A 24,871-nucleotide genomic window follows, 5' to 3' on the forward strand; every position below is an offset into this window, starting at 1 on the left:
TGATCAAACCTCTGTTATAACTGGAGAGGAATGTGATCATCATGTCTTTATTTTATCTCTCGAATCATGTCATCATACATAAAGCTACGTTTAAGAGTTCTGAGGACCTCACATAAAGGCAGCCTTTCTGCAACTTGGAGCTTGCAAAAGTGCACACATGTATGATTATAACATAATCTGCCATACTGAATCTCAGCATGGACTCAAACGGAGACATAAGTATCAGTTAAAAATCAAAATGTGGCGTTGTTAGTCAGCGAGCTAGCTGTCGCTCTTGGTACTCTTGTATGTCATTGTGGATTTTGTCCTGGGCACATATTGTACACTTCCTTTTATTGTTGTTTGCCGTTGTTCTGCCCTGTGTATTTGAGTTTAGTGTGTATTTGAGTTTAGTGCTTAGCTAAGGTTTGATGACAGGATACATCAGTTATTGTTCAACTGAACAAGAAGCAGGAAACCCTGGCATGGAAGCACAATGAGGGATTTTTAAGTTAAATACTAATATAGAGAACTCTGATAGTCTAGCAGTTTACACATTAGCCTAAAAATGGAAAGACCCCTAGTGTCATCCAGGGAAGAGATACAAATCCCTTTGGCCAAATCAAACATGCAGACCGGCACGCTGAGGCACTCCCTTGTGAAAACACAGAGGATTCCCTTTTCTCTAAATTACACTTCTGTTCTAGTTTTCCTCAGTTGTGTGAATAGAGGGTTGCAGAGAGACAAACTTGTGTCAGCAAGTATATTGCAGTTGTTCTGTCCTTGATGCAGTGTGCACTTGACTATCATATTCCTGTGGCACTCTTTCATGTAATAAACATAAAAGTATTTCCACATCTCCACTGCAGTCTATGACCCTGTATGGAACTTCCTTTAATTATCTCTAGTCTGTGTAGAGGAGACCTCAGATGCCCCAGCAGATGATGTAGACGGCTGTTCAAGAACTGGCTCCAGTGTTTTGTTGCTTTGGTAGTGAACGCCTGTCAGTGCAAAGATATTAGATGGTGGTGGCCAGTGTTGGGGAGTAACGGAATACATGTACCGCCGTTACGTATTTAAAATACAAAATATGAGTAACTGTATTCCGTTACAGTTACCGTTTAAAAAGGTGGTATTTAGAATACAGTTACTTTGTTGAAATAAATGGATTACACGGCGGTACTTCCCTGTTTCATATTGTGGCGGGTCAGGACTGTTTGGGTTTTGTTTGACAGCTACGTTCTGTTGTTCCAGGTGGCAGCGTTACGGTTGCCATGGTTACAGGGTGACGCTCTCTCTCTGCGTGTTTCCTGGGTGAGAGAGCGCCTGTTGTTGTTGTTGTGCTAAGCTAACAGGCAGAATGCTACAGGTATAGCTCTAAAGAATGTAGCATCATGGGCAGTGTAGTCCGTGCTGCAGGGAGAATGGACTGCCATACACGTTATGTGTCTGTGAGCGAGGGAGGGAGAAAAAGGAAAAGTACGAGCTGTCATCGAGCAGAAACGGGAGCTGGAAGCATGTAAATATAATAATAACCACTGCAGCCAAGAAGAGAGCCTGACGAGCCCAGTTGTAAGTAAGCTATTAAGACTCGACTGTACACCGTGTTCGTGTTTTCCTCTGAAACAATAAGTTCTGTTGGAGCAGCCTTTCAACGCCTCTCTCTGTCTCTGCTAGCAAAGTTGACCCAGACAACAAAGTAAAGCTAGTTTTCAGCTACGAGCCGACACAGAACCCACCGTATTAGCCAGAGGTCCCTTTACTACGGTTCGGAGCCGCGGACCTTCAGTAACAGTAATAAATCACAGCAATAGTACATTCATGTAGTTGTAAACAGCATGATAATATATTAAGTAATCCAAAGTATTCAGAATACGTTACTCTCATTGAGTAACGTAACTGAATACGTTACAGAATACATTTTGGGGCATGTAATCTGTAATCTGTAATGGAATACATTTTAAAAGTAACCTTCCCAACACTGGTGGTGGTTGTGTCACACTCAGAGGTGGAGCTAGAAAGATTTTCTTTGGGTGGCACGGAAATCAGATGGGCTGGCAAAAAACGTTTCATACACATTTGCAGGTGTTTCATTCTCTGTTCTGTACCATGTATAGTTAAAATACATCAAATGAAGCAAGAAAACATGTTTTGTATATCTTGATGCATGCTCAATCATCCAGGTGAGTAAATCTCCAAACGTTGATTCAGTTCATCTGGACGCAGCGTTTTGTGGGACAAACGCTTCTTCAATCTCGCAGAACACAAGAACCTCTGTTTCACCTGGATTGACACGAGCAAAGTTTGAAGACATCCAGTTATTAATGGCAGAAAAGCATAGTGTTGGGGTTGTTGGCTTAGCAGAAAACTACAGCTACATATTATCAGCATAGCAGTGGTCGGAGGTGCATTTGAACATGTTTCATAAATGACCCAGAGGTAACGTATGTAGTGAAAACAGAAGAGGTCTAAGTATAGATCCTTGGGAAACTCCACATACAAGGGGTGCCTAAACTGACTAATATGAATTCTGAAGTATCTGTTAGATGTATGATAAAACTTTTTCCAGTTCCAGTGATGCTAACTCGGCTCTGTTTAGTGAGACTAAAATGGATTACTCACCTTTATCTAAGTGAGGATAGCATTAGTAATTATTTATGATGTTTCTGTGCTGGGGTTTTGTTTTAATTTTCAATTTAAACAAAAAAATGTAATTTATCAAAGATATTATTTCCCTCCGCTACGTGAAAGCAGCAAGGATCCAGATGAAAGGAGTGGATATATGATGGATGATGTCAGTCGGGCAGGAAGAAGAGTGCACGTGTGAGGCAACATCAATGAGAACTGTTATTGAAATCAGAACTGGGTGAGACACTCGACGAGGGTAAAATCATCTAGACTCAAATTATGATCTGATAGCTTTGAACTTCAGCAGTATCAGAAAACGTGGTTAGCAAAGAGGAGGAATCAGGAGTAAGTAAGTCTAAGTCTGTTAATGGTGTCAAACAAGAGCCTTGGATTGTGCTTATTAATGAAACCAGCTAAATAAGATGTTTTTCGCTGGTTATAGTTGAGCGTGCTCAGCAATTCCTTCATGCGACGGTAATGAACATCGCATAGTGAACATAGTGACATATGTAGATCGAATTGTGATTAGGGCTGCCACAAACGATTATTTTGATAGTCGACTAGTCACCGATTAATTTTGCGATTAGTCGACTAATCAGATCATCATCCATTGAACGTAAAACGTACAGCTTGTTGCACCAGCAGCATCTGATATATAACTATCATTAGCTTACAGCTTTAAGTGTTTAAGGTATGTGCTAACTACAAATAAAGACAAGTTGATGGTTTATTACATTTTAATGAAATTTGCAGATTGTTTCGGTGAAGTTTAATAAACTCCTTGCTATCTAAAATATAACAGGACACCGGAGTAAATTCTCGAGCATCTCACACTTCTGATAATCAGCTGTCTGCTTGACGTTTATTCAGCTGTGTAAAAACTAAAACTTTAATCTCAGCCAAACCGATTTACTCAGGAACAAATATAATACTAAAAAAGGTCAAACAATAACATTTTAAGTTATCTAAGTGACTTATATATCATGTTTAGCCTGAGTAGCGAAAGACGGCGGTGGGTTTGAAAACGATTTGCCGGAGTCCGGTGTTCTCACAGCTCTAATGAGCCTAGCCCCCGGCTAGCTATCGAGCTAGTGGGTAACAGACTCTCCGAAAAGCACTTTTGAAAATATGTGGTGTCTTGATAAACTGAGCAGATATTTGAGGTTTACACAGCTACATTCTCGCCTGAAAATATGTTAAACGTTTATTTTGTGACCCAGAAAGAATAATAAGAGTAATATTAAAACTAACTAGCTGCCGCCATTGTTGGAAACTGAGCTGGGCTGCGCTATGAATTCTGGGATACAGCTTCTTCTTCTTCTTCGGGGGTTTAACGGCAGCTGGCATCCTTGTACATGCAGTGCTGCCATCTTCTGTTTCAGTCCGTTATTACACTCTTAAATCCTACTACTTATTCCTGCGTCTTTTGTGATCTTACAAAGCTTCAAACGACGCGTCGACTATTAAATCAGTCGACGATTTTGATAGTCGACGTAATCGTGACTAGTCGACTAATCGTGGCAGCCCTAATTGTGATGGATAGTAATCCGAAGGGTAGCTACGCCTGATGGCCTCTAAGGTCAGTAAATAACTGAGCGTCCTTGAGTTAGCTAGGGTAACTTTGACTGAAGGTAGTTGACCACTGGGAAGGGTCAGGAAACCAGGCGTCAGTGCAGTGATGACATCAGCAGAGTTGAAGGTGTCAGTGTAGGATTTCAGTCACTCCACAGTAAAATTCAGTAAATCCAATAAAAAACAGTAAAAGCTGTCAGAATACAAAGAGAACCAATTTGAAAAATTAGAATCCAGAAGTGACAAGTGATCTCAGTGAGGAGAAAAATTGGCACTGTTGTGTGAAATCATCACACAATAGTGTCACAATGGAGCAGCTGAACTGCACTGTAACCAAAAAACGAGTCATGGCTCTGTAGGCAAGGAGAGCCAGTTTTTCCAGTAGGTTCCTGATAGTTCTGACAGCCTGCTTCTCCATTAGTCGAACTCTTGGGCTGGTGATGCACCCGAATCTGTATTTGGCTACAAAGACGCCAAAAGGCTGTTCTGAAGACCTCGGCCTGTTGTCTCACAGCAGACCTTGAGAAAGCAAACAAAAAGTCATTTCACATCATGGCACACATACAACCCACTTTGATTTAAAACTGCCCAACTGTCAGTGAAAGGAAATGTAATTACACATTAAATCAATGAGATATTATAAAATATAAAGTAATATACAATCCTAATATGTTATTTATTTATTATTTCATTGTGGACACTGTGAAAAAACAATTTCTATAGTAGATAATGAGACAACTTTACTGTCATTTAATTGTTTATCTATCTATTATTTCGATGCAGTATGAATGTCTGTGTTTTGCCCTCCTTTACATTTGCCACACTAACCAGGGGCCATACTGGAGTCTTTGCTGGGCCAGTTCTAGCACGTTGGTGTTATGTTTGACACCCATGCTTTAGATCAGTGGTCCCCAACCCCCGGGCCTCGGACCGGTACCGGTCCGTGAGTCGTTTGGTACCGGGCCGCGAGAGTTGAGGCTCAGGTGTGAAATGTATGGTTTTCAGGGTTTTTATCGGTTTTCAGCGTTATTTTGTTATCGTTTTTATCGTTTACTCGGTTTTCCTGGGTCTTTTCACGTGTGTTATGAATAAATCTTCTTTTTTTGGTACCGGTACTAGTTTTATTTTGTTGTATTTATCCGCGACACCTTAAAGGCCGGTCCATGAAAATATTGTCGGGCATAAACCGGTCCGTGGCACAAAAAAGGTTGGAGACCGCTGCTTTAGATGGACTTCAAATTCAGATTCCTTTTATTTGTCATTTTCATGCTTTGCATACAAAACATTGTTTCACACATCAACCACACAGTAGTGCATTTTGTAAAATAATAAACCAATAAATAAGAGCATTTAATAAATGGACTAAAAGTATGCAACAAGATGAAATAAATATTATGAATGGTAAAAGTACTGTATCACGGAAACAATACAGTCAGTCCCTATGAGCAGCTCACTTACTCTGGTGAAGACGTCTGTGTGCTGTCCTTGATCTAATGCCACTGCATCTACTCCCAGACTCTGAGTGTGAACCAGGGGTTAGTCGAGTCCTTTATGATGCTTAATGCTCTGTGCCTACAGCACTTAGTGCAGATGTCCTGAAGATGAGGCCAGGAGAGCGAAAGTGTTGCTGGGCCTTCATGGTGATGGCTGCAGCATCACTGCTAGTTAGCTCATCTATCAGGTGAACTTCAAGAACTCCAAGGTTTTGGTGCAGTGAACCCTCTGCATTTGAAAGCTGCTGATGGTTCATCTGAAGTCATCCATCCTTAGTTATGTGATTCATGGCTGTTAGCTGCTCCACCTCTTTCCTGTGTAAGAAACAACTGTGGTATCATTGCAAATGTTATCACATGATTTGCTGAAGTTAGCAGAGCAGTCATATGTCATCAAGGTTAACAGTGAGGAGCTCAGTAAGACAGTAAGAGTGAGCACGTGACTGTATTAATACAACATATTTCTTCTCAAAGCATCATTAGTTAAGCAGTTTGTAACATCTAAAGGGACAAAATTAGATTATTAGAATTATTTTTGAAACTTATAACTAATTTACATCTTTTGTCAAATGAAAAGTGTGTAAAACATATAATCCACATTATTATTGAAGATGTTATTCACCATCTTTTTACTAATGTATCACTTGGTTTTCATTCAAAGCAAGTAACATTATTCTTATTTGTATAATGAAACAACGTTGGGTTATTTTGACCATATTATCAAAACAATGTAAATAAGCACACGAGCAGCAGAGAGGTGGGATTCCTCCAGTGGGTCCTGGGTCTGTCCTGCAGCCTCCTCGGACGTGCCTGAAGCACCTGACCCAGGGTCCACGTGTGAGCTGCAGTGACTAATGCATACAGCAGTGAGCTAAAAATAACTAGACTAATTATGATTGATTCCTCTTACATTCAATTAATTCAAAGCAGCTGTTGCTGCTGCCTCTTGTTGACATTGTAAAAGAGTTGTTTGAAGGTTAAGACTAGGTTTATAGCTAAGGTAAGAATCAGGTTTTAGCTAAGATAAAGGTTCCAGTGAGGTACTTAGTTATGATAGTTAATGTTAGGCTAAGGGACTGGGGAGAAGACTATTCCCAGTTTCAGCCAGAAAGTCACTGGACTTCTTGAAGTTTCTTGAAGACCTTTCAGCTCTGAGAAGCTTTTCAGTCCTAAAGCCAAATAGTGGAGAGTCACAGGTATTTAAGCTGTAGTGGGAGTTGGACCTTAACAGGGTCGTTGACCTACTATCGATCATGTGCTTCACCACAAGGTGTGAAAAATGCCTGGGTCACTATCAGCAGAGACTTTGCCTCACCCTATCATGTGACCCATTGGGATCAACTCATCAAGATGTGAGCGGGGGTTGAGGCGCCTCGGGAGAAATCTCACAACTGTATTGTTGGTGGCAATCAGTTGGTGTTGAAAGCCACCCCCTCTGTTCAAATATAGTCATATAATGTAATAAATAAATAAGGGTGGAAGGGCTATGGTCCTTTAGGGTGGGGGTGGCAATTGCACATCTGCCAGAATATTGCACACACTAAAATATTGCATAAAAAAAAAGGAAGACCAAAATATTGCAGATGGATTGGCAGCAACATAGTCAGTAGCTGTGACAGAGTGATTATATGCAAGTCTGTTCACACTCTAAGTTTGCATTAAAAGTTCTGTCCTGTCCATCGTGTCCTGTAGACACAGCTTCATTGAGTGGCTGTTTGGTTTGTCCAGTGCAGAGGTCTGAGCGCTCCTCGCTGCGCTGCACAGCATACACTCTGTTTTTTAGCTTGTGTTTCCAGGTTTTGATCTTGGAATGAACCAGTTTATGTCTGAGAGTGCGGCTCACTGGGATGTCGTGCTCTCCGATAAACCTGGTTTCAAAGGGATGACAATCTTGTTCTGTTTGTCATTTAGTTTCTCCCTAGTTGGCGTCTGACCTTCATTTTAGAACTGAAGAAGCTTCTCAGATGAGAGGTGAAATGTCTTCAAGACACTTAAAGAAGTCCAAACACTTCCACTGGATCCAGATGAAACCACTGTGTCGTTGGATGTGGTCTCCTTTTTCACTTGTATCCCTACAACCAAGGCAGTGCAGACTGTCAGAAAATGACTACAGCAAGACAGATCCTTAGAAAACAGAAGTGGGTTCACCCCAGTCTCTGCCTTACCACTGCATACTTTAAATACAACAAGGGACAAAAACATGGATGTGCTATAGCCCCCCAGTGTCACCCAGTATGGCAAACCTTTACATGAAGGAAGTGAAACGTAAAGCTCTTAGCTCTTTCAAAGAGCAGCTATAGATGGATCTATATTAAATCAACTTAATCTAAGAAAAAAAAAAAAAAGATGTGGGAAAATGAGTATTAGAAGCAAGAAAAAACTAGAGTTTTTATTTTTAATCATCTTATTTTTTTCATTACAACAAAGAAGAGGATAGCAAAGAGGGAGCAGAGATCTAACCCACCAACAAAAACATCAAATCAGAGACAGCTGCATTTATTTCTTAGAAAGTGCAATGAGTGAAACATACATGCATGGACCAACAATACTATATTGTTACTATCATGTAGCACTGACAGTACTTGAGTAACCTCTTCATGTTGTCATGTCTTTACCTTATTATGACAAAATGTAACTATAACTGCACCATGGTGGAGCTGACACGTATGTATTTATGTAGAAGTTTTATCAGAAAATGAACAAAAGGAAGTGCTTTGTGTTTAACACTGGACAAACCGTCTGTCTGTTGGGTTTGTTCTGAGTGCTGGTGAGAGATAGATGCTGCCTGTGGTCCTAAGGAGTGTTATCATGTTTGTCAAGAGACATCATTTTGGGCGTGTCTGAAGTTTTACTGGCCATGCAGAGTTTGTCCTGTATGTGAATATTCATACAGTAGTTGTAGACATGGAAACACTGGGTGTGACGATTTTGATAGCATGATGTAAGTTATATAGAAGTTGTATCAGCTTCTATCAGCTACATAGAAGCTGATAAAATTTTCCTTATTTTTATTAGATTTCTTGTGAAGTGCTGCATGTTTCCATCATTTCTCTTTAAGACTTTAACAAATGTAACAAGTAAATCTACAGAACTTTCTGGAGGCAAATGGATTAATATAGTTCATATGTTGCCAAAAGGCTACACTTATCTTTCCAACTATTTACCTTTGAAAAAAATCTATTGTGATGATTGGCTGTGGACACCAAGGATCTCGGTTTGATTGGCTGTTTTTAATAGTTTGATGAGTAAAGAGTTTTAAGTCAGATTTGAACTTAAAATGACAGAAACAAAAGCTGCGCTTAAAGTCCAGCATGTGACTAATCTAACAGGAAATCAGTGAGTGCCTCCCAGCTAACTTCATATTATGAAAACTGTTCTATATACAGGCTGTCAACGTATTTAAGTGTGGTTAGAAATGTGGAGCTTTTTCATTGTGCAGCCAGACACATGTAGATACACTGTTTCCACTTAACAATTTGCTGGTGTAGCAAAGTGCACACTGTAATGCAAACTCCACAGTGTGATGTGACCGCCTGATATGTGTGCAACTCCTCCAGGTCCCAGTGTGCTACTGGGACGAGGCTGATTAGCAAATGAGTGGCAGCCAATTAGCCCAGTTGGCACTGCTCCCTGAACCACTGAGCAACTTACTTTTACAAGCATTTTTGAGCCCTTATAACTTGTATATACAAAACTAGATAATGATTATGGGTGTGGGGCGAGACCAGTGATTGCCGGTTTCCCAAAAAAGAAAGCTAACCAACACAACACCCCACTAGTGACACAATTTTGTGTGTCCTGCAACAACACCAGCTGGGTTTGAACGAGCCATCGGTTCCACAGGGGAGGGCAGCGTGACAGCCAGGGAACGGAGAATGGAGCAGATCATTTCTTAAAGAAAATAAATTGATTCCCCCTCGATAACTTCACATAAAATAGAACAGAGGTGCCTCTAAATTAAACACAGATATAAAAATAGCAGTTATTATGGTCTCAAAAACAACCACCAGTGAGAAGAATTTGAACAATGAGCACAGTCGAGACAACAATAAAAATACTGTTCAGCAAGCTGTTAATGACCAGACAGTCCAATATTTGTCTAAGTGCTAAATTCAGTGACTGTTCGGGTTCTTCTCAGCTCTGAATAGTGAGTCTCAGCTGAGCAGATTGTAGCCGCTCCCTCCTGATGCCATTTCTAGGGTTGCTCAGTCAGCAGCTGTAAAGAATAGACAATGGTGACATTACCCAGCCATGTACAGCCACTGCTGATCTTACACACTCCCCTAATGAACTACCGTTGCCCAACACCGAGGAAAAACAGGTTACTCACAGGGCTGGGCGAGGCGCTAGCCAGAAAATTCTTATGACAACATGACAAAACTAAGAGAGCTAAGAGTTTGCACAACAAATATAAAACCAAACACATGCAAAATCCCTAAAAACACAAGAACTTAAAAAAGACAATAGAAAATAAAAAGATGGAAATGGCAGCAGCATGAATATTCTGTGTTAGAACATACATGCAGGCGCTGACCATATTACACTTTAAGGGTGGACAATCACGGCCAATCAGAAGCTCCTGAGTCCAGTTCCACCTTCAGGTTTCTGTGCATGTTCTCCTTGTGTTTGTGTGGTTCTCTCCGGGTACTCCGGCTTCCTGCCACAGTCCAAAGACATGCAGTTAGTGGGGTTAGGTTAATTGGTGACTCTAAATTATAGAGTTACTACAGGCAATGGGAGTGAATGGTTGTCTGTCTGTGTGTCAGCCTGTCCAGGGTGTACTCTGCTTCTTATCCTAAGACAGCAGGGAGAGGCTCCAGCCCCCCCGCGAGCCTAAAAAGGATAAGCAGAGCAGAATGGATGGAACGCACTAACAATCACAAATCTTAAACCCCTGCTCGATATCACTGTGATAAAACTAGGAGCTGGCTAATACCTGTTTTTACCTTCAGTCATTTCCTTTTGTGGAGGATGAAAGGTTTCAAACCTCCAGGCCTTAAACTGCACGTCTGCTCTCCTTAGTAATAGTAAGTGGATAAAATAAGGCTTTTATGAAAACACTGGATGACAAAATGCTTCCTTGAAAAACACTTCAGCATTGAATACTACATAAATAAACTGTATCCAAAGTGTCTTTGAATGGCAGAGATACAGGATGTGTCTGAGTGTCTGCTGCTCACCACAAACAAGCAGACGATGCATTCCTGACTTCTACCTGTACAGCTTTTCCTACTGATAAAAACCTTCCTTATGGCCGTTCATACTACACAAAGTAATGAAGCAACAAACAATTAAAACAAAAGTTTCTTTTTAACTTTCTACTTAAATTGTTGTTGTTTTTTACGATTACAGTTAAAAAACAAAACAGTAAAGGGAGTCTCACTGGTCCGGCCCACCTAAGATCAGAGTGCGCTTGTTACGTCCCCTGGCTAGTCTAGGGGGTTGAAGGGACGAACATAAAGGTGGATAGAGAAGGAGGAGCCAAGACGGTAAATGTAGAAGGTTTATTTAATGCTGGAGATGAGATTTGGGTTCAGACTGAGGTATAACGTCAGGGAGAGCCAACATAACAAACAAAACATCCCTGATGTAGAAATAAAAGAAACTTACCTAACTCCAAAGAAACAAAATATACAACCTATAACCATAACCTACCTAACAACACATAAACAGGAGAAAACAGGGTGTCAAAGCAAAAGGCAGCTCTCCCCTACAAGCATGAAAACAACAATGCTCATACAAGTTACAAAGGCATGCAAGCCTGCAACAGGTATGGCAACCAAAATGGCCAGAGGGCACAGAAGCACAGCTCCACAGGCCTTAAGTAGTGCTCTGCTGATTACCAATTAGCCGGACTCTGCGCAGCATCCAATCAGGACAGAGGAGGTGGAGCCTAGACAAAACAAAGGGTTAGTAGGGAGAAGAGACATCCTCCTGGGGGATGTAACAGCGCTGTATGTGGCCTGTGATGTGAAATGAGTTTGGCACCCCGGCTCCAGACTGCATGGGCCTTTCTTGCACCAGTGCAGTGTCTCGTGGAGGTCTGGATCGAGCCTCTGGGGTCCCCTTTGTTTGAAAATGGTGGCTCCAATCTTCAAAAAGGTGGACCAGAGAGTATGCTCGAATTATCATCCAATTAATGGGAAATTTTATTCGAGGGTGCTGAATAGAGCAGGGCGATATGACCAAAAATATCTATCACGATATACATTTGAAAATTTGCGATAACGATATAACTGATGATATAATTGACACGAGACAAAATATTTTACAACTCCTCAACTTTATTAGTGCAAAAAAAAAAATCTATGTATTTTCACTTACACAAGCAGCTTTTTATGTGCATTAAAGTTATATAAAAATTTACAGTGCAAATGCTAATTCCTCGCTGACAGTTTAACCAAAAGGCATTTCCAGTGGCCGACATATCCTCAGCATAACCATGTATAATATCCACAAAACTTACAAAGAGGTTATACACACACAATATGGTAATATTATGTTGAAGCACAGTACGTATCACTCCGCGAGGCTCCGCCTACGATAGCCGTAATGCTCCGACAATCCATCAAGCGGTGCGGCTCCGTAGCTTAGCAAAGTCGTACTGAAACCTTTGACATATTTTCGTGTACGACATAAAATCGTTTCGAGGTCAGTAAACACAATCAGAATTCATACATAAGGCACACGGGATTATAAGGGGCTCTGTCGACTTTCAGAAAAATCAAAGGATTGATTTTAAGTGCGCTGTATTTTCCAAACAACACGGTAATAACGACGGCCCGCTAGCATGCGCTACCAAAAATAGTGCTTTGTTGTGTATCTGAGGGACGAAAGCTAAACCAGTTCCACACCACTGAAGCTGCAGCATTTTTACAAACCAGTTCTGCTTCATCCGTTTCACTCAACAATCCGCTTTCGCTCTTCTCATTCTGCGTCGCAGCCATGTGCGTATGTAAACAAAAGCACTGCGTTTTACCCATATTCTATCGCCATGTTTCATTTTCTTATCATTGCCCAACATTACACCGGTATTACTGTGGCTTGTCATGTCTTTCACAAAGTTGTGCTGTGGACATTTATGTGCTTTTTGTGCAGAGGAGTTTGTTTTGTTTCCTGTTCTCATGCTGTCCTACCATGGAAGCACAGCAAGAGTAGAGGTCTCTTTTTTTCCTCTTGTACTTTCCCACTGTAGTGTATATTTCAGTGTTTTTCTGTAATGCTACCGATCTCCGACTTGTATCCCCATGTAATGACTGTGTTGTGTGTGTAAGGTTGGGGGGGGGGTCCCCATTTCACTGCAGGGCAACCTGCATGTGGCGAATAAAGCTTTGATTGATTGATTGATTGATTGATTGAACGGTATGATATAGCCCAGCCCTAGAGCTGAAGAGGAAGCTCTGGCTGGCAACTGGGGGAAAAAGGAAAAATAAATAAATAAAAATTGGATCCCTAGTTCCTTACAGGATTAATTACAGCAATAATTGCAAGACAAGCGACTCCCAGCCGAACACTGTGGACGCACAAATTGGATTTGTAATTTTTTTCTTTTTCTCTGCTCATTTTTGCCTTGTTGGATTATTCCGAGGAGTTGGCTCCCTTCCTGTTAACATATATCTACATGCAACAGAGATAATTGTGTTGGTGGCCGAGGTGTTCCCACTCTCTCCTCTCGAGGTCAGCATTAGCTTTGTGTATTATTATTATTACATCACTCTCAGGGTTCTTACAGGTTACTCTAGCCTTAAAAATGAACAGGACTTTGGAGCCGATTTTTCCAGGCTGCTAAATTTTAACCTAATTAGTTACAGGATGCATGGATTTAGAGGTGAACTGCTGTTACCGGGTGTGGGTGAAGGAGGGGTGCTTGACCCCAAGGCCACCCTGGCGAGGGTAAAAAGGGCTGTGCGCTGTCAGAGTAGAGTAGTCCCTTTACCATTTTGCTTCTATCCCTCTGTAACAAAGCATCCCTAACACTCGCCTCCACCCACTCCACCCTGTTTGCGCTCTTCTTCATCTCTCTTGTACACGGTCCTTGCTTTTGATAGTAGACAACAGTACTTAAAGTCATCTACCTTAACTACCTCTGCTTATTTCATCTTCACTGTCAGACCCGTCTCTCTCTCTCATCTTCTTTGTAACACACAGCTTTGATAAAACAAACACGACTGGTTCTCAACTGAATTTGTTTTTTCAGTACATATGCAGCTATTGTTTGAACGCTGAGGGCTTTTTTTGGGTTATGAATAGTCTCATTATAAAGAATAAAGCCTTGCTGCTCAACAGTCATTATGATAATGCTTTAGTTGTTGTCTGAGTATTTGCATTTTGTTTCTAACTATACACAACATCAGGAGATTCAAACAAGCTAACTGTGATCGAAGTAATTCAGCTTTAAATCTAAGAATGTAACAAAGGTATTGCAAAGCTACTTATGAGTGTTGAATCTGGTAGCTTTTCACTGTAACTCCCAGCAGATTCAAAGAGGTCTTGGTGCAAGTAAAGTATGCCACCAGCAGTGTTGGTCAAGTTACTTGAAAAAAGTAATCAGTAACTAATTACTGATTACTTATTTTCAAAAGTAATTAATTACTTAGTTACTTAGTTACTTTTTAAAAACACAATTTACAACCTGAATAGGTGATAAAGTGATAGATCTTTCAGCCCAATTCTACTTTTTCTACATAATCCATCATACAAAATGTAATCAGATGGAAAAGTCTCTTTTTAAAACTTGTTTTATTAGTTTTAATCTTTTAACTTTATGCATCAAGCAAAAATTTATTTATCTGCAACATTCTCTGACTGGGAGAAATTTGTTTAATATTTAAACCTATTTTCTGCACATTCCAGCACGTAAAATAAATTTTTGTGTGTGTTTACACTCAGTCTTTCAAATAGATGCAAGTAAAACACAGCAGAAAATAAATAAAGTCAAAGACTAGCGGTCCTGTTGCTCTATTTTCACCTGTAAAGCAGGAGTGGGGTAGGCGGAGGGTTACCCTGGTGCAGGTGTGCCGCGGTCAGTGGAAGAATCCGGAAGTTTCTCTGTGAGTTTCCCATTACGTCGTAGCTACTCGGTGCTTGCTCAGAAGTTTAGGGGTTTTTTTCGCTGTAAAAAGAAGTTTTCTTCCCACGCACAACGGACACTAATGTTTTTGTCACTTTTTATGGAATCAAACTCAAAGTAAGGTCAGTACTTCCACGCTTTAAACGCTGCACGCTCATACTCTCTCTGCACTCGATATATGATCCATTGTTGATCTGCACACAGCTGTTGTCACAAACGTCGCACTCGCTTACGTCACTGTCATGAGACATTCTCGCAAAAAAATCACGGTTTTAGTAACGCAGTAACGCAGCGTTCCTACGGGAAAGTAACGGTAATCTAATGACCGTTTTTGCAATAGTAATCCCTTACTTTACTCGCTACTTGAAAAAGTAATCGGATTACAGTAACTGCCCATCTCTGGCCACAAGTGGGCTGAAAATACTCAACAAAGAAGAAAAAAGAGTTAAAGCCTTAATCACCATATTTAAGGCACCTTTACAATTCTCTATTCCTAACTGATCTTGATCATCTGCAGGACACGAGAAATAAATATCTTTTTATAATACTTGTGGCAGCTGCCAAAAAAGCAGTTACGAGATGCTGGCTCCTTCCCGCGCCCCCCCACTGCAGGAACAGTGTGAATGAGATTTATGTAATAGAATCAATCACATTCTCAATACGTCTTAAGAAGAATGTTTTTGCCGAGCTATGGTGCGAGTGGGTCAATGTTATGAAGCCTCTTCAACCAGACTGTGTTGAAATTTCATCTGTTTAGAGACTTGAGTGCTGTTTTATTTCCTGTTGAGTTCTACCGATGACATCGTTGCCTTCTCTCCCCATGTGCTTTTTGTTTGTTTGTCTGTTTGTTTGGGGCATATCTGGATGTTTTGTTTTTGATGTACTATGTGTTATACTCCACTTCTTTTTTTGAAAATAAAAAATAAAATAATGTATGGGAGCGGCTAAATCAACTTTCTTGCCTGTTTTTGCAAAGAAAGCTCAATAACACAGAAAAGGCCTGAGACAGCCGGCAACAACTTAAAGTGAGCGAAGTGATTCCAAAATGTATTTCAGGTTAAGACAAATGGCTGTAATTCATAATGTAATAATTTTGTTAAACCTCTTGAATTAAAGCGTAAAGTTTTCACTTTAACCACATGTTGATTGTTTGATGAGTAAAAACATGTAATTGAATTCTCACCAATATGATCATGAGTAAAAGGTTTATCTCTGAAATAATCCAGACCTGAGATATTACAGGTGTGCAGCTAACATCCAAATCAAATATGGGTATAATTAGAATATTTATCAGAATCATTTTTCCTGATATGATTCCATAGTAAGATGATGTGTGTTAAACCCACACTGTTGTTTGACTGCACCGTCTCTGTCTTTGCAGCTTGTCTTTTTCGCCTCAACATCCTGTCGTTGGTTTACTTCTTGTACCTGCTGCTTTTACCATGGTTCCTGTGTCCCAACAAACACACCATCAAAGGTAAGACCATCCATGTTTACAGGTCCGACCTTTTATGCATTTGACACCTGCTTTTCTTTAAGCCGTCCATCCATCCAGGCCGTGGGGGCAGGAGGCTTCTTTCTAGCTTATCCAAGGGAACGCCAGGGTGTTCCCAGGATAGCCGAGAGGTGTAATCGCTCCACTGTGTTAGGGCTGCCACAAACGATTATTTTGATAGTTGACTAGTCACCGATTATTTTTGCGATTAGTCGACTAATCAGATCATCATCCATTGGACGTAAAACGTACAGCTTATTGCACCAGCAGCATCTGCTCTTATATAACTATCATTAGCTTACAGCTTTAAGTGTTTAAGGTATGTGCTAACTAAAAATAAAGACAAGTTGATATATTAAATTTTTTTTTTAAATTTTAATTAAATTTGCAGATTGTTTCGGTGAAGTTTAATAAACTCCTTGCTATCTAAAATATAACAGGACACCGGAGTAAATTCTCGAGCATCTCACACTTCTGATAATCAGCTGTCTGCTTGAGTTTATTCAGCTGTGTAAAAACTATAACTTTAATCTCAGCCAAACCGATTTACTCAGGAACAAATAAAATACTGAATAAAAGCCAAACAATAACATTTTTAAGTTATCTAAGTGACTTATATATCATGTTTAACCTGAGTAGTGAAAGACAGCGGTGGATTTGAAGACAATTTGCCGGGAGTCCGGTGTTCTCAGTGTTGCCAACTCCTTAGTAAGGAAAATCGCTATTGGCTGTCCTAAAAGTCGCTAGAAGTCGCCAAATGACGTCATCACCTAATTTGCATAATTTGTCATACTAATATAATTGTAACCTACGTTGTTGGAGAGAGAAATAACGTCGTGGAAGAGACATAAAGTGAGTAAAAAACGTCCTAAATGCATTTAGAATTTATTTAGAACTACAAATTAAATTTCTTTTAGCAATTATTGTTTTTTTTAATGTCACAATTCCAACCCTGCTCCTTTATCCGGGCCTGGACCGGCAAAAGTGACCCGAAATTGGCACTCTGGTGGAGTTACTTTGTGTGTGTGTTTATAAGTAGTTTTAAACCTTGTGATCCACAAAACAGCATAACAGTAAAAGAAGAACTGACTGCGTTACAGTCAGTGCGGGAGCAGCGGCTTCGCTCATGCGCGATTCATTTGTCGTTTGGACGCACAGGTGTGAACATCACCTGCCCTGATAGCAGCTGGGGGAGGACTATCCTCTGCCCGTGAGCGCTTTGGCACGGGTGAGGCGCCCATGGCAGCACCGCTGCTTGTTGAGAGTAATAGCGATACGCGTTTTCACGTCAAAAAGTCGTCATAAATAAGTCTCCAATAACACCAGAAAAAGTCGCCAGATTTGTCGCTAGTCGCTTTTTAGAAAAAGAGTCGCTAAGGGGGTCTGAAAACTCGCTAAATATAGTGACAAAGTCGCTAAGTTGGCAACACTGGGTGTTCTCACGGCTCTAGTTAGCCTAGCCCCCGGCTAGCTATCGAGCTAGTGGCTAACAGACGTCTCCGAAAACGTCGGAGCGCTTTTGAAAATATGTGGTGTCTTGATAAACTGAGCAGATATTTGAGGTTTACACAGCTACATTCTCGCCTGAAAATATGTTAAACGTTTATTTTGTGACCCAGAAAGAATAATAAGAGTAATATTAAAACTAACTAGCTGCCGCCATTGTTGGAAACTGAGCTGGGCTGCGCTATGAATTCTGGGACACAGCTTCTTCTTCTACGGGGTTTAACGGCAGCTGGCATCCTTGTACATGCAGTGTTGCCATCTTCTGTTTCAGTCCGTTATTACACTCTTAAATCCTACTACTTATTCCTGCGTCTTTTGTGATCTTACAAAGCTTCAAACGACGCATTGACTATTAAAATCAGTCGTCGACGATTTTGATAGTCGACGTAATCGTGACTAGTCGACTAATTGTGGCAGCCCTACACTGTATCCTGGGTCTGTTCAACTGGCTCCTGTTGATGTGGAGAAGTGGCGGCTCCACTCTGAATGGCTGAGCTCCTCACCCTGTGTGTAAGGGAGAGGCCAGCCACCCTTTGTGAAAGCTCCTTTTCACGCTTGTGTCCACGAGCTCGTTGTTTTGGTCACTATGCAGAGCTTAGGACCATTTTTGTGAACGAGATGTTCTCGTGACTCATCAAGTAATGCTACTGACCGGCCAATCAGTGGCAAATATTATTCCTGTGGTGAGAAGTTATTGTCCTTATGTGTTTAGTGAAAAAAGAATCCACTGGTTCATATCCTTTTTGATTTCCGGTTTAAAAATATCGTTTTCATGGCAGTAGTTACGATGACTTTATAGGGTTTGGAGGTTCTTGTTCTGGGGTGCGTGGTTTTAATTTTTTCAGTTCAGGAGAAAAGCAGGGGCCTATTTATGATGTTGTTCTTTTTTAAACCTCACAATGTAAAGCAAGAAGGTCTGTGACTGAAATGTTTTTGAGTTTATTTTGTTCTGTATCTGTCCATGACTCACTCACTTTGTATTGTTGCCATTTTTTATGATATAATTTTGTCTTTAGCGAGTTGAGTGATTTCATCTCGTAGTTTGTGAGTCGTCCGGAGCACTGAGGTGACACGTTTGAGGTAGAATTTTCCATTTGAATGTAAGTGTTGTAATTATGCCAGTTAATGCTAGTGAAAGGTTGATGCTGTAGTTACCTTGTTCTATTCTAGTGTGTAGGCTTTAGAAATTATTTGTGACTTCTGTGTTTATTAATGAGACTGGACAAGAACTCGAGGCTGGGTAGAGTTTTGTTGGGTTTTTATAAGGAACGTTCCAAATTGTTCTATTTAAATGTTTCTTCTGACGTTCTCCGATGGAATGAATTCTGTTTATATATAATCAGCAGTCAAGTACTCTGTTTACATGCAGGTCTTCCTTAAGAATCATTCTAGACTATCTCCTCTTGTCCCTGTATATTACTGCCTGTGTGTTGTGGAGATGTTGTTAAAATGTATGACGATGATATTCGTATATATTGTCAAATAGAAATGGTATCAAACCATTTAGCACGCGGAGACCACACAAACTACTGAGGACCATTTCTTATAATGAAACTGCAGCAAAATGAACACGCCCGCCACGTCATTTGTCATTTTGATTTTGGAATTCTGAAGGTTGAGTAATGAATCAGTAATGAATCAGTAATGAATCAGTAATGAATCAGTAATGAATCAGTAATGAATCAGTAATGAATCCAATGTCTAAAGCTGTGTGCACACTGGGAGTCATTTTCATGTGGCAGTCAGAGACTACAGAAAATCAATGATGTCTTCAAGCGAATAAAGGGCGAAATAATCACTGACACTGGGAAGTGTGGGCATGAGCAGGAACCATGATAAACTTTTCTCAACTTTTAGGCTGAAGTGACTACCAATGACAGTGAAGTACACTAATGATTGACTTGGTAGTAAATGCATTAGAGGGTCAGCTATTCAATTCAATTCAATTCAATTTTATTTATATAGTGCCAAATCACAACAAAAGTCGCCTCAAGGCGCTTCATAGATACAGAGAAAAACCCAACAATCATATGACCCCCTATGAGCAGCACTTTGGCGACAGTGGGAAGGAAAAACTCCCTTTTAACAGGAAGAAACCTCCAGCAGAACCGGGATCAGGGAGGGGCGGGGCCATCTGCTGTGATTGGTTGGGGTGAGAGAAGGAAGACAGGATAAAGCTAGTCATCTAGAGCCCGAATGTCCACAAATGACCAGCTATCAGCTTCAGGACGATGGCTGACGCACAAATTGCTTCCAGTGTGGATGCAGCGTAAGCACTTTGTCTAACATTGACACACACTCAGTCACACACTCAGTCACACACTCAGTCACACTGGGGGCAGTTCAGGATTCAGTGTCTTGCATAAGGATATTTATTCCATGTCTGTAAAATAAAGATTTATTATCTTGGTTGAATATATGGTTTTATTTATGCTGCATTTAACAGTTTCTGTATCTCTCCTGTCTTTGTCTTTCAGGTCACACAGGACGCTTCATCAGAGCGATATTCTGCACCAGTCTGCTGTTTGTACTGGCTCATATCTGCTTCCAGACAGTACTGTACACATATCCTCCTCTCAACACTGCAATAGGTGATAACTGCTCACAATGGAATACCATAAGCAGACATATAGGACTGTCGAGGTAGGTAACTATGTAACTAATTCTATGAGTTGCACCATGTTTCAGTGTCACCGATGGTAAACGTAGCCTACAAGTAAACGCAAAGCCTTCCACCGCGCTCGCCTTTTCTCCTCACCCTCAGCCAGCCGTGGCAGATGGCTGCCTCCTCCCTGAGCCTGCTTCTCCCACAAAGTTATTTTTTCCTTTGCACTTGCAACGCACTTGCTCACAGGGGGTCACATGATTGTTTGGCCTTTCTCTGTATTATTTTAGCACCTTTAGATGAAAGTTGTTGTAAGTTTTACACGATATAAATAAGAGAATTAAAAATAAATTGAACTGAACAGATACCTGAGGGACAAAATACTGAAGTCAAGATGCTTATTTTAAAACACTGCCATTAATACCTTTTCATTTGAACATAGCGCTGTACATTAAATCACATTTAATTCAATTTACTTTAATGAAAGCGCCTTTTAAACCATCACTTGTTCCCGTTGTTAGACTTGCACACAGGTCTTCAAGGTCCTTGGTAACGAACATCTTGGAGAAGTTGCAAAACGTCTACGAACTGCCTGTCTTCTATCTTTTTGTGTTTTCCCAAACTCACGCTATGATATCAGGGACCAGAGCATCTGTTGCAGGACACCTTCTTCCTGTCAGTGTGCATCTATGTCACATGGGCTGTTTGCTGTTTTTGTAAAGCTGCAGATTAAACTGATTAGATTAGTATGAACTTGGCAGGAGACGACCTTAAATTCACTGTTGCCTGTATACATTCATCTTTTAGCATTCTGTGTTTATTTGGTGACGACATTGTCTTCTGTTAGTCATGTATCTAACTTTTTGCTTGATTTGCAGTAATGTGTCAAATAACATCTGAATAAATCCAGTGTTCCTGACAGAACTCTGGATTGTAATGATATCCATACATCCACCATGCAATGTGTATGTCTATGATATCTCTGAAATGTTTTAGATGAGTTGAGATAAAACGAGATATACTTTATTTATCCTATAATTGTAACAGCCTTACATGTGCACGTGTGTCATAGGCTTCCCTTGGAAGACCCTTGGAAAGTGGCACGTCTTCTGTGCCCAGACCTTGGTGTGTGTGTAGTTGCGTTGGTAACAGTCGTCCTCTGCAGCAGATTGGTCAGGAACAGAGAAATGGTGGCTGCTGCCAACATTACATCGGTGAGTCTCTTTGCATATGTTTAAATGTGTATCTTTATGACAGGAAACCAGCAGTGTGGTTGTGCTGAAATCAAAGAAGTCACAATATTACACATAAAAACTATATATATATATATTGTTGTTGTATATATGATAGATGGACAATCACTAGTGCATGCAGCGAGGAGAAGGTCAAAACAAAACTGTGCTGTTGTTTTTTGTCTTTTAGCATCATAGCAGCTTCTAAAATGATTGAAATACAACCTCAGAGGAACAATAACACGTCATCTTTTTCCTCAAAAACTAAAGTAGACTGTGTGAAAAATGAAGTCCTCTTACAAATTGTTGATACTCACAACTGAGTGTGATAATCTGTGCCTCACCAGGTCAAGTACATGCAGTGTTGGGGAGTAACGGAATACATGTACCGCCGTTACGTATTTAAAATACAAAATATGAGTAACTGTATTCCGTTACAGTTACCGTTTAAAAAGGTGGTATTTAGAATACAGTTACTTTGTTGAAATAAATGGATTACACGGCGGTACTTCCCTGTTTCATATTGTGGCGGGTCAGGACTGTTTGGGTTTTGTTTGACAGCTACGTTCTGTTGTTCCAGGCGGCACGGTTATGGTTGCCATGGTTACAGGGCGAAGCTCTCTCTCTCTCTCTCTCTCTCTCTCTCCCTCTCTGCGACTGCGTGTTTCCTGGGTGAGAGAGGCCTTCTTGTTGTTGTTGTGCTAAGCTAATAGGCAGAATGCTACAGGTATAGCTCTAAAGAATGTAGCATCATGGGCAGTGTAGTCCGTGCTGCAGGGAGAATGGACTGCCATACACGTTATGTGTCTGTGAGCGAGGGAGGGAGAAAAAGGAAAAGTACGAGCTGTCATCGAGCAGAAACGGGAGCTGGAAGCATGTAAATATAATAATAACCACTGCAGCCAAGAAGAGAGCCTGACGAGCCCAGTTGTAAGTAAGCTATTAAGACTCGACTGTACACCGTGTTCGTGTTTTCCTCTGAAACAATAAGTTCTGTTGGAGCAGCCTTTCAACGCCTCTCTCTGTCTCTGCTAGCAAAGTTGACCCAGACAACAAAGTAAAGCTAGTTTTCAGCTACGAGCCGACACAGAACCCACCGTATTAGCCAGAGGTCCCTTTACTACGGTTCGGAGCCGCGGACCTTCAGTAACAGTAATAAATCACAGCAATAGTACATTCATGTAGTTGTAAACAGCATGATAATATATTAAGTAATCCAAAGTATTCAGAATACATTACTCTCATTGAGTAACGGAATACGTTACAGAATACATTTTGGGGCATGTAATCTGTAATCTGTAATGGAATACATTTTAAAAGTAACCTTCCCAACACTGAGTACATGGATATAACTCAGTGAAACCAATTCCTCGAGTACAGTACTACTCAAAAGTCTTGAGACAGCCTTCAATTCTTTATATGTTGCTAGAAAAACGGGTAATGGGTACAGCAATTTATCAAAACATTGTCAAACATACGTACAAATACAGTAGATAAGGCAAAAACGAGGGGTGTGCAATTCTTACTACCTGGAACATCAATATTTGGTTTGACCACCTTGATTCTACAGCACAGGCTGGACTCTCTTAGGCAGTTTTCTTATCATTTATTCTATTTCTGATTTCTACTTAAACTTTATCTTTTTTCTATAACTATAATTATTTTCCAGCCAGTCAGAATTTTTGCACACTGAGAGCAGCAGATGTCTGTGTGCACACAGAGCAGAGAGGGGCTGTTACTGTGTGTGTGGATGGATAATAGCAAACACTGAAATTCATTTCTTGCACACAGAAATGAATTTTGTTTGCACAAATTAAACTTTTCTTTGCTCAAAATAATTTTCTTCTCAAAAAAGCATTTGTTCTTGCAAATGATTTACTGCGCTCAGAATAGAGGCACAAAAATAACGCCGCAGTTTTTGAGTTTTCAAGTAAAATCTTACAAATCTAAGGGGGGAGATCTCATTGTTGATCTCATTGTTGATCTCATTGTTGCCTCTTTTGTGCACAAAGCTGCTCACTAACAACTCAGTGTCCCAGAGGTTTAACTGACTGTGCTCTGAATACATGTTCCTTTCATTTTATTGAGAAGTGTAACATATTTTGTAAATACATAATCTTACTAGCAAGGACTACTTTCTTCTTTGAGAACAATAAGCCTTAAATCACTGCCTAATTAAAAGAAGGCTGGCTTCTACAGAAGAGGATTGGGGCCTCTGGAAAAAGTCAGAATTCTGACTTTTTTCTCAGAATTCTGGAAAAGAAGAAAAAAAAAGACATGTCCACTTTTTTTTCTAGTGGCCCTAATCCTCTTCCGTAGCTTTCAGGTCCGGGGGCAGGGAAGAACTGGGAAGTGCAGAACGGGCTGCGGGTGAATTCACAGAAATGCAAGAATTCCTACAGAAGGAAACTCGAGGGCAAACTCGAGCAGAACAACAGGAGGGATGGGTGGAGTGAAGAAAATCACTGGGTTTAACAGATGGACAGCCATCACTGCAGTGGGCAGCCTGGAGGGGTGAAGAGCCATTTATTCAACAGGTTTAGGTTCAGCTCTCTGCTGCCTCCTCTGCTACACACTTGTTTGGGTGCAGGAGCATCACAGTGCTGTCTCCAGTCCTGATCTCCACCCCTAGTGGTTACATGTATTAATTAAGAACAGAGGGAGGAGGACACAAGTGGACACAAGTATGGACAGTCCATACCTAAGTGTGTGTTTTTTCAGGAATGCTTTGACTGCATTGGTGCTGTGTTTGGGACCAATGTCATGTTGAAAAAAAAGCTGACATGAATGCAAGTTGGATCAAAATATGATGGTACTTGAAATAGAGCCTCAAACCATGACGGAGCCTCCACCATGTTCTACAGATGGCTGTAGACTCACTGTTGGATCTCTCCTGACCAACCGTACTCACAACAATTTGAACCAAACTTTTTAAATTTGTATTCATCAACCCATCAGACGTGTTGCCACTGATTTTCACCTGGTTCTTCTGTAATTTGGCGTAACTCTGCCTGTTGTTTTCATTTCCTTCCTTAAACTCCTAAGACCGAACTCTTTCACGGCATGCATTTTTAATTTCTCTGTGCGATTTGGGCTGATTCGGACCCGATGAATGAAAAAACAAAGAATGATCTTTTTACCTGATGTCGTTTCTGGTGATGTTGTGCAAAACTCTTTAGTTGTTGTCTGAACACAGCAGCATTTTTCCTGAGTACAAAAACAAAATGAGAAACAACAATTGTGCCTCTTTGAGCGATATAGCTAATTTGAGGTGCTGCTAACAGTTGCAGG

The 24,871-nt window shown here is 40.6% G+C and overlaps 1 protein-coding gene across 2 annotated transcripts in view; it reads left to right on the forward strand.

Moving 5' to 3' along the window:
- The window catches only part of piezo1 (piezo type mechanosensitive ion channel component 1 (Er blood group)), a 97,980-nt gene that overhangs the window by 5,467 nt on the left and 67,642 nt on the right, over positions 1-24,871 (forward strand). For both annotated transcript variants that reach the window (XM_085182169.1, XM_085182168.1), the window contains exons 2-4: positions 16,124-16,219; positions 20,221-20,386; positions 21,421-21,562. In XM_085182169.1, coding sequence (XP_085038295.1) covers positions 16,124-16,219; positions 20,221-20,386; positions 21,421-21,562 — 404 coding nt within the window. The remainder of the gene's footprint in view (positions 1-16,123; positions 16,220-20,220; positions 20,387-21,420; positions 21,563-24,871) is intronic.

The sequence above is a fragment of the Neolamprologus multifasciatus genome, chromosome 13, assembly GCF_963576455.1.
Source record: "Neolamprologus multifasciatus chromosome 13, fNeoMul1.2, whole genome shotgun sequence".
Lineage (NCBI taxonomy): Eukaryota > Metazoa > Chordata > Actinopteri > Cichliformes > Cichlidae > Neolamprologus > Neolamprologus multifasciatus.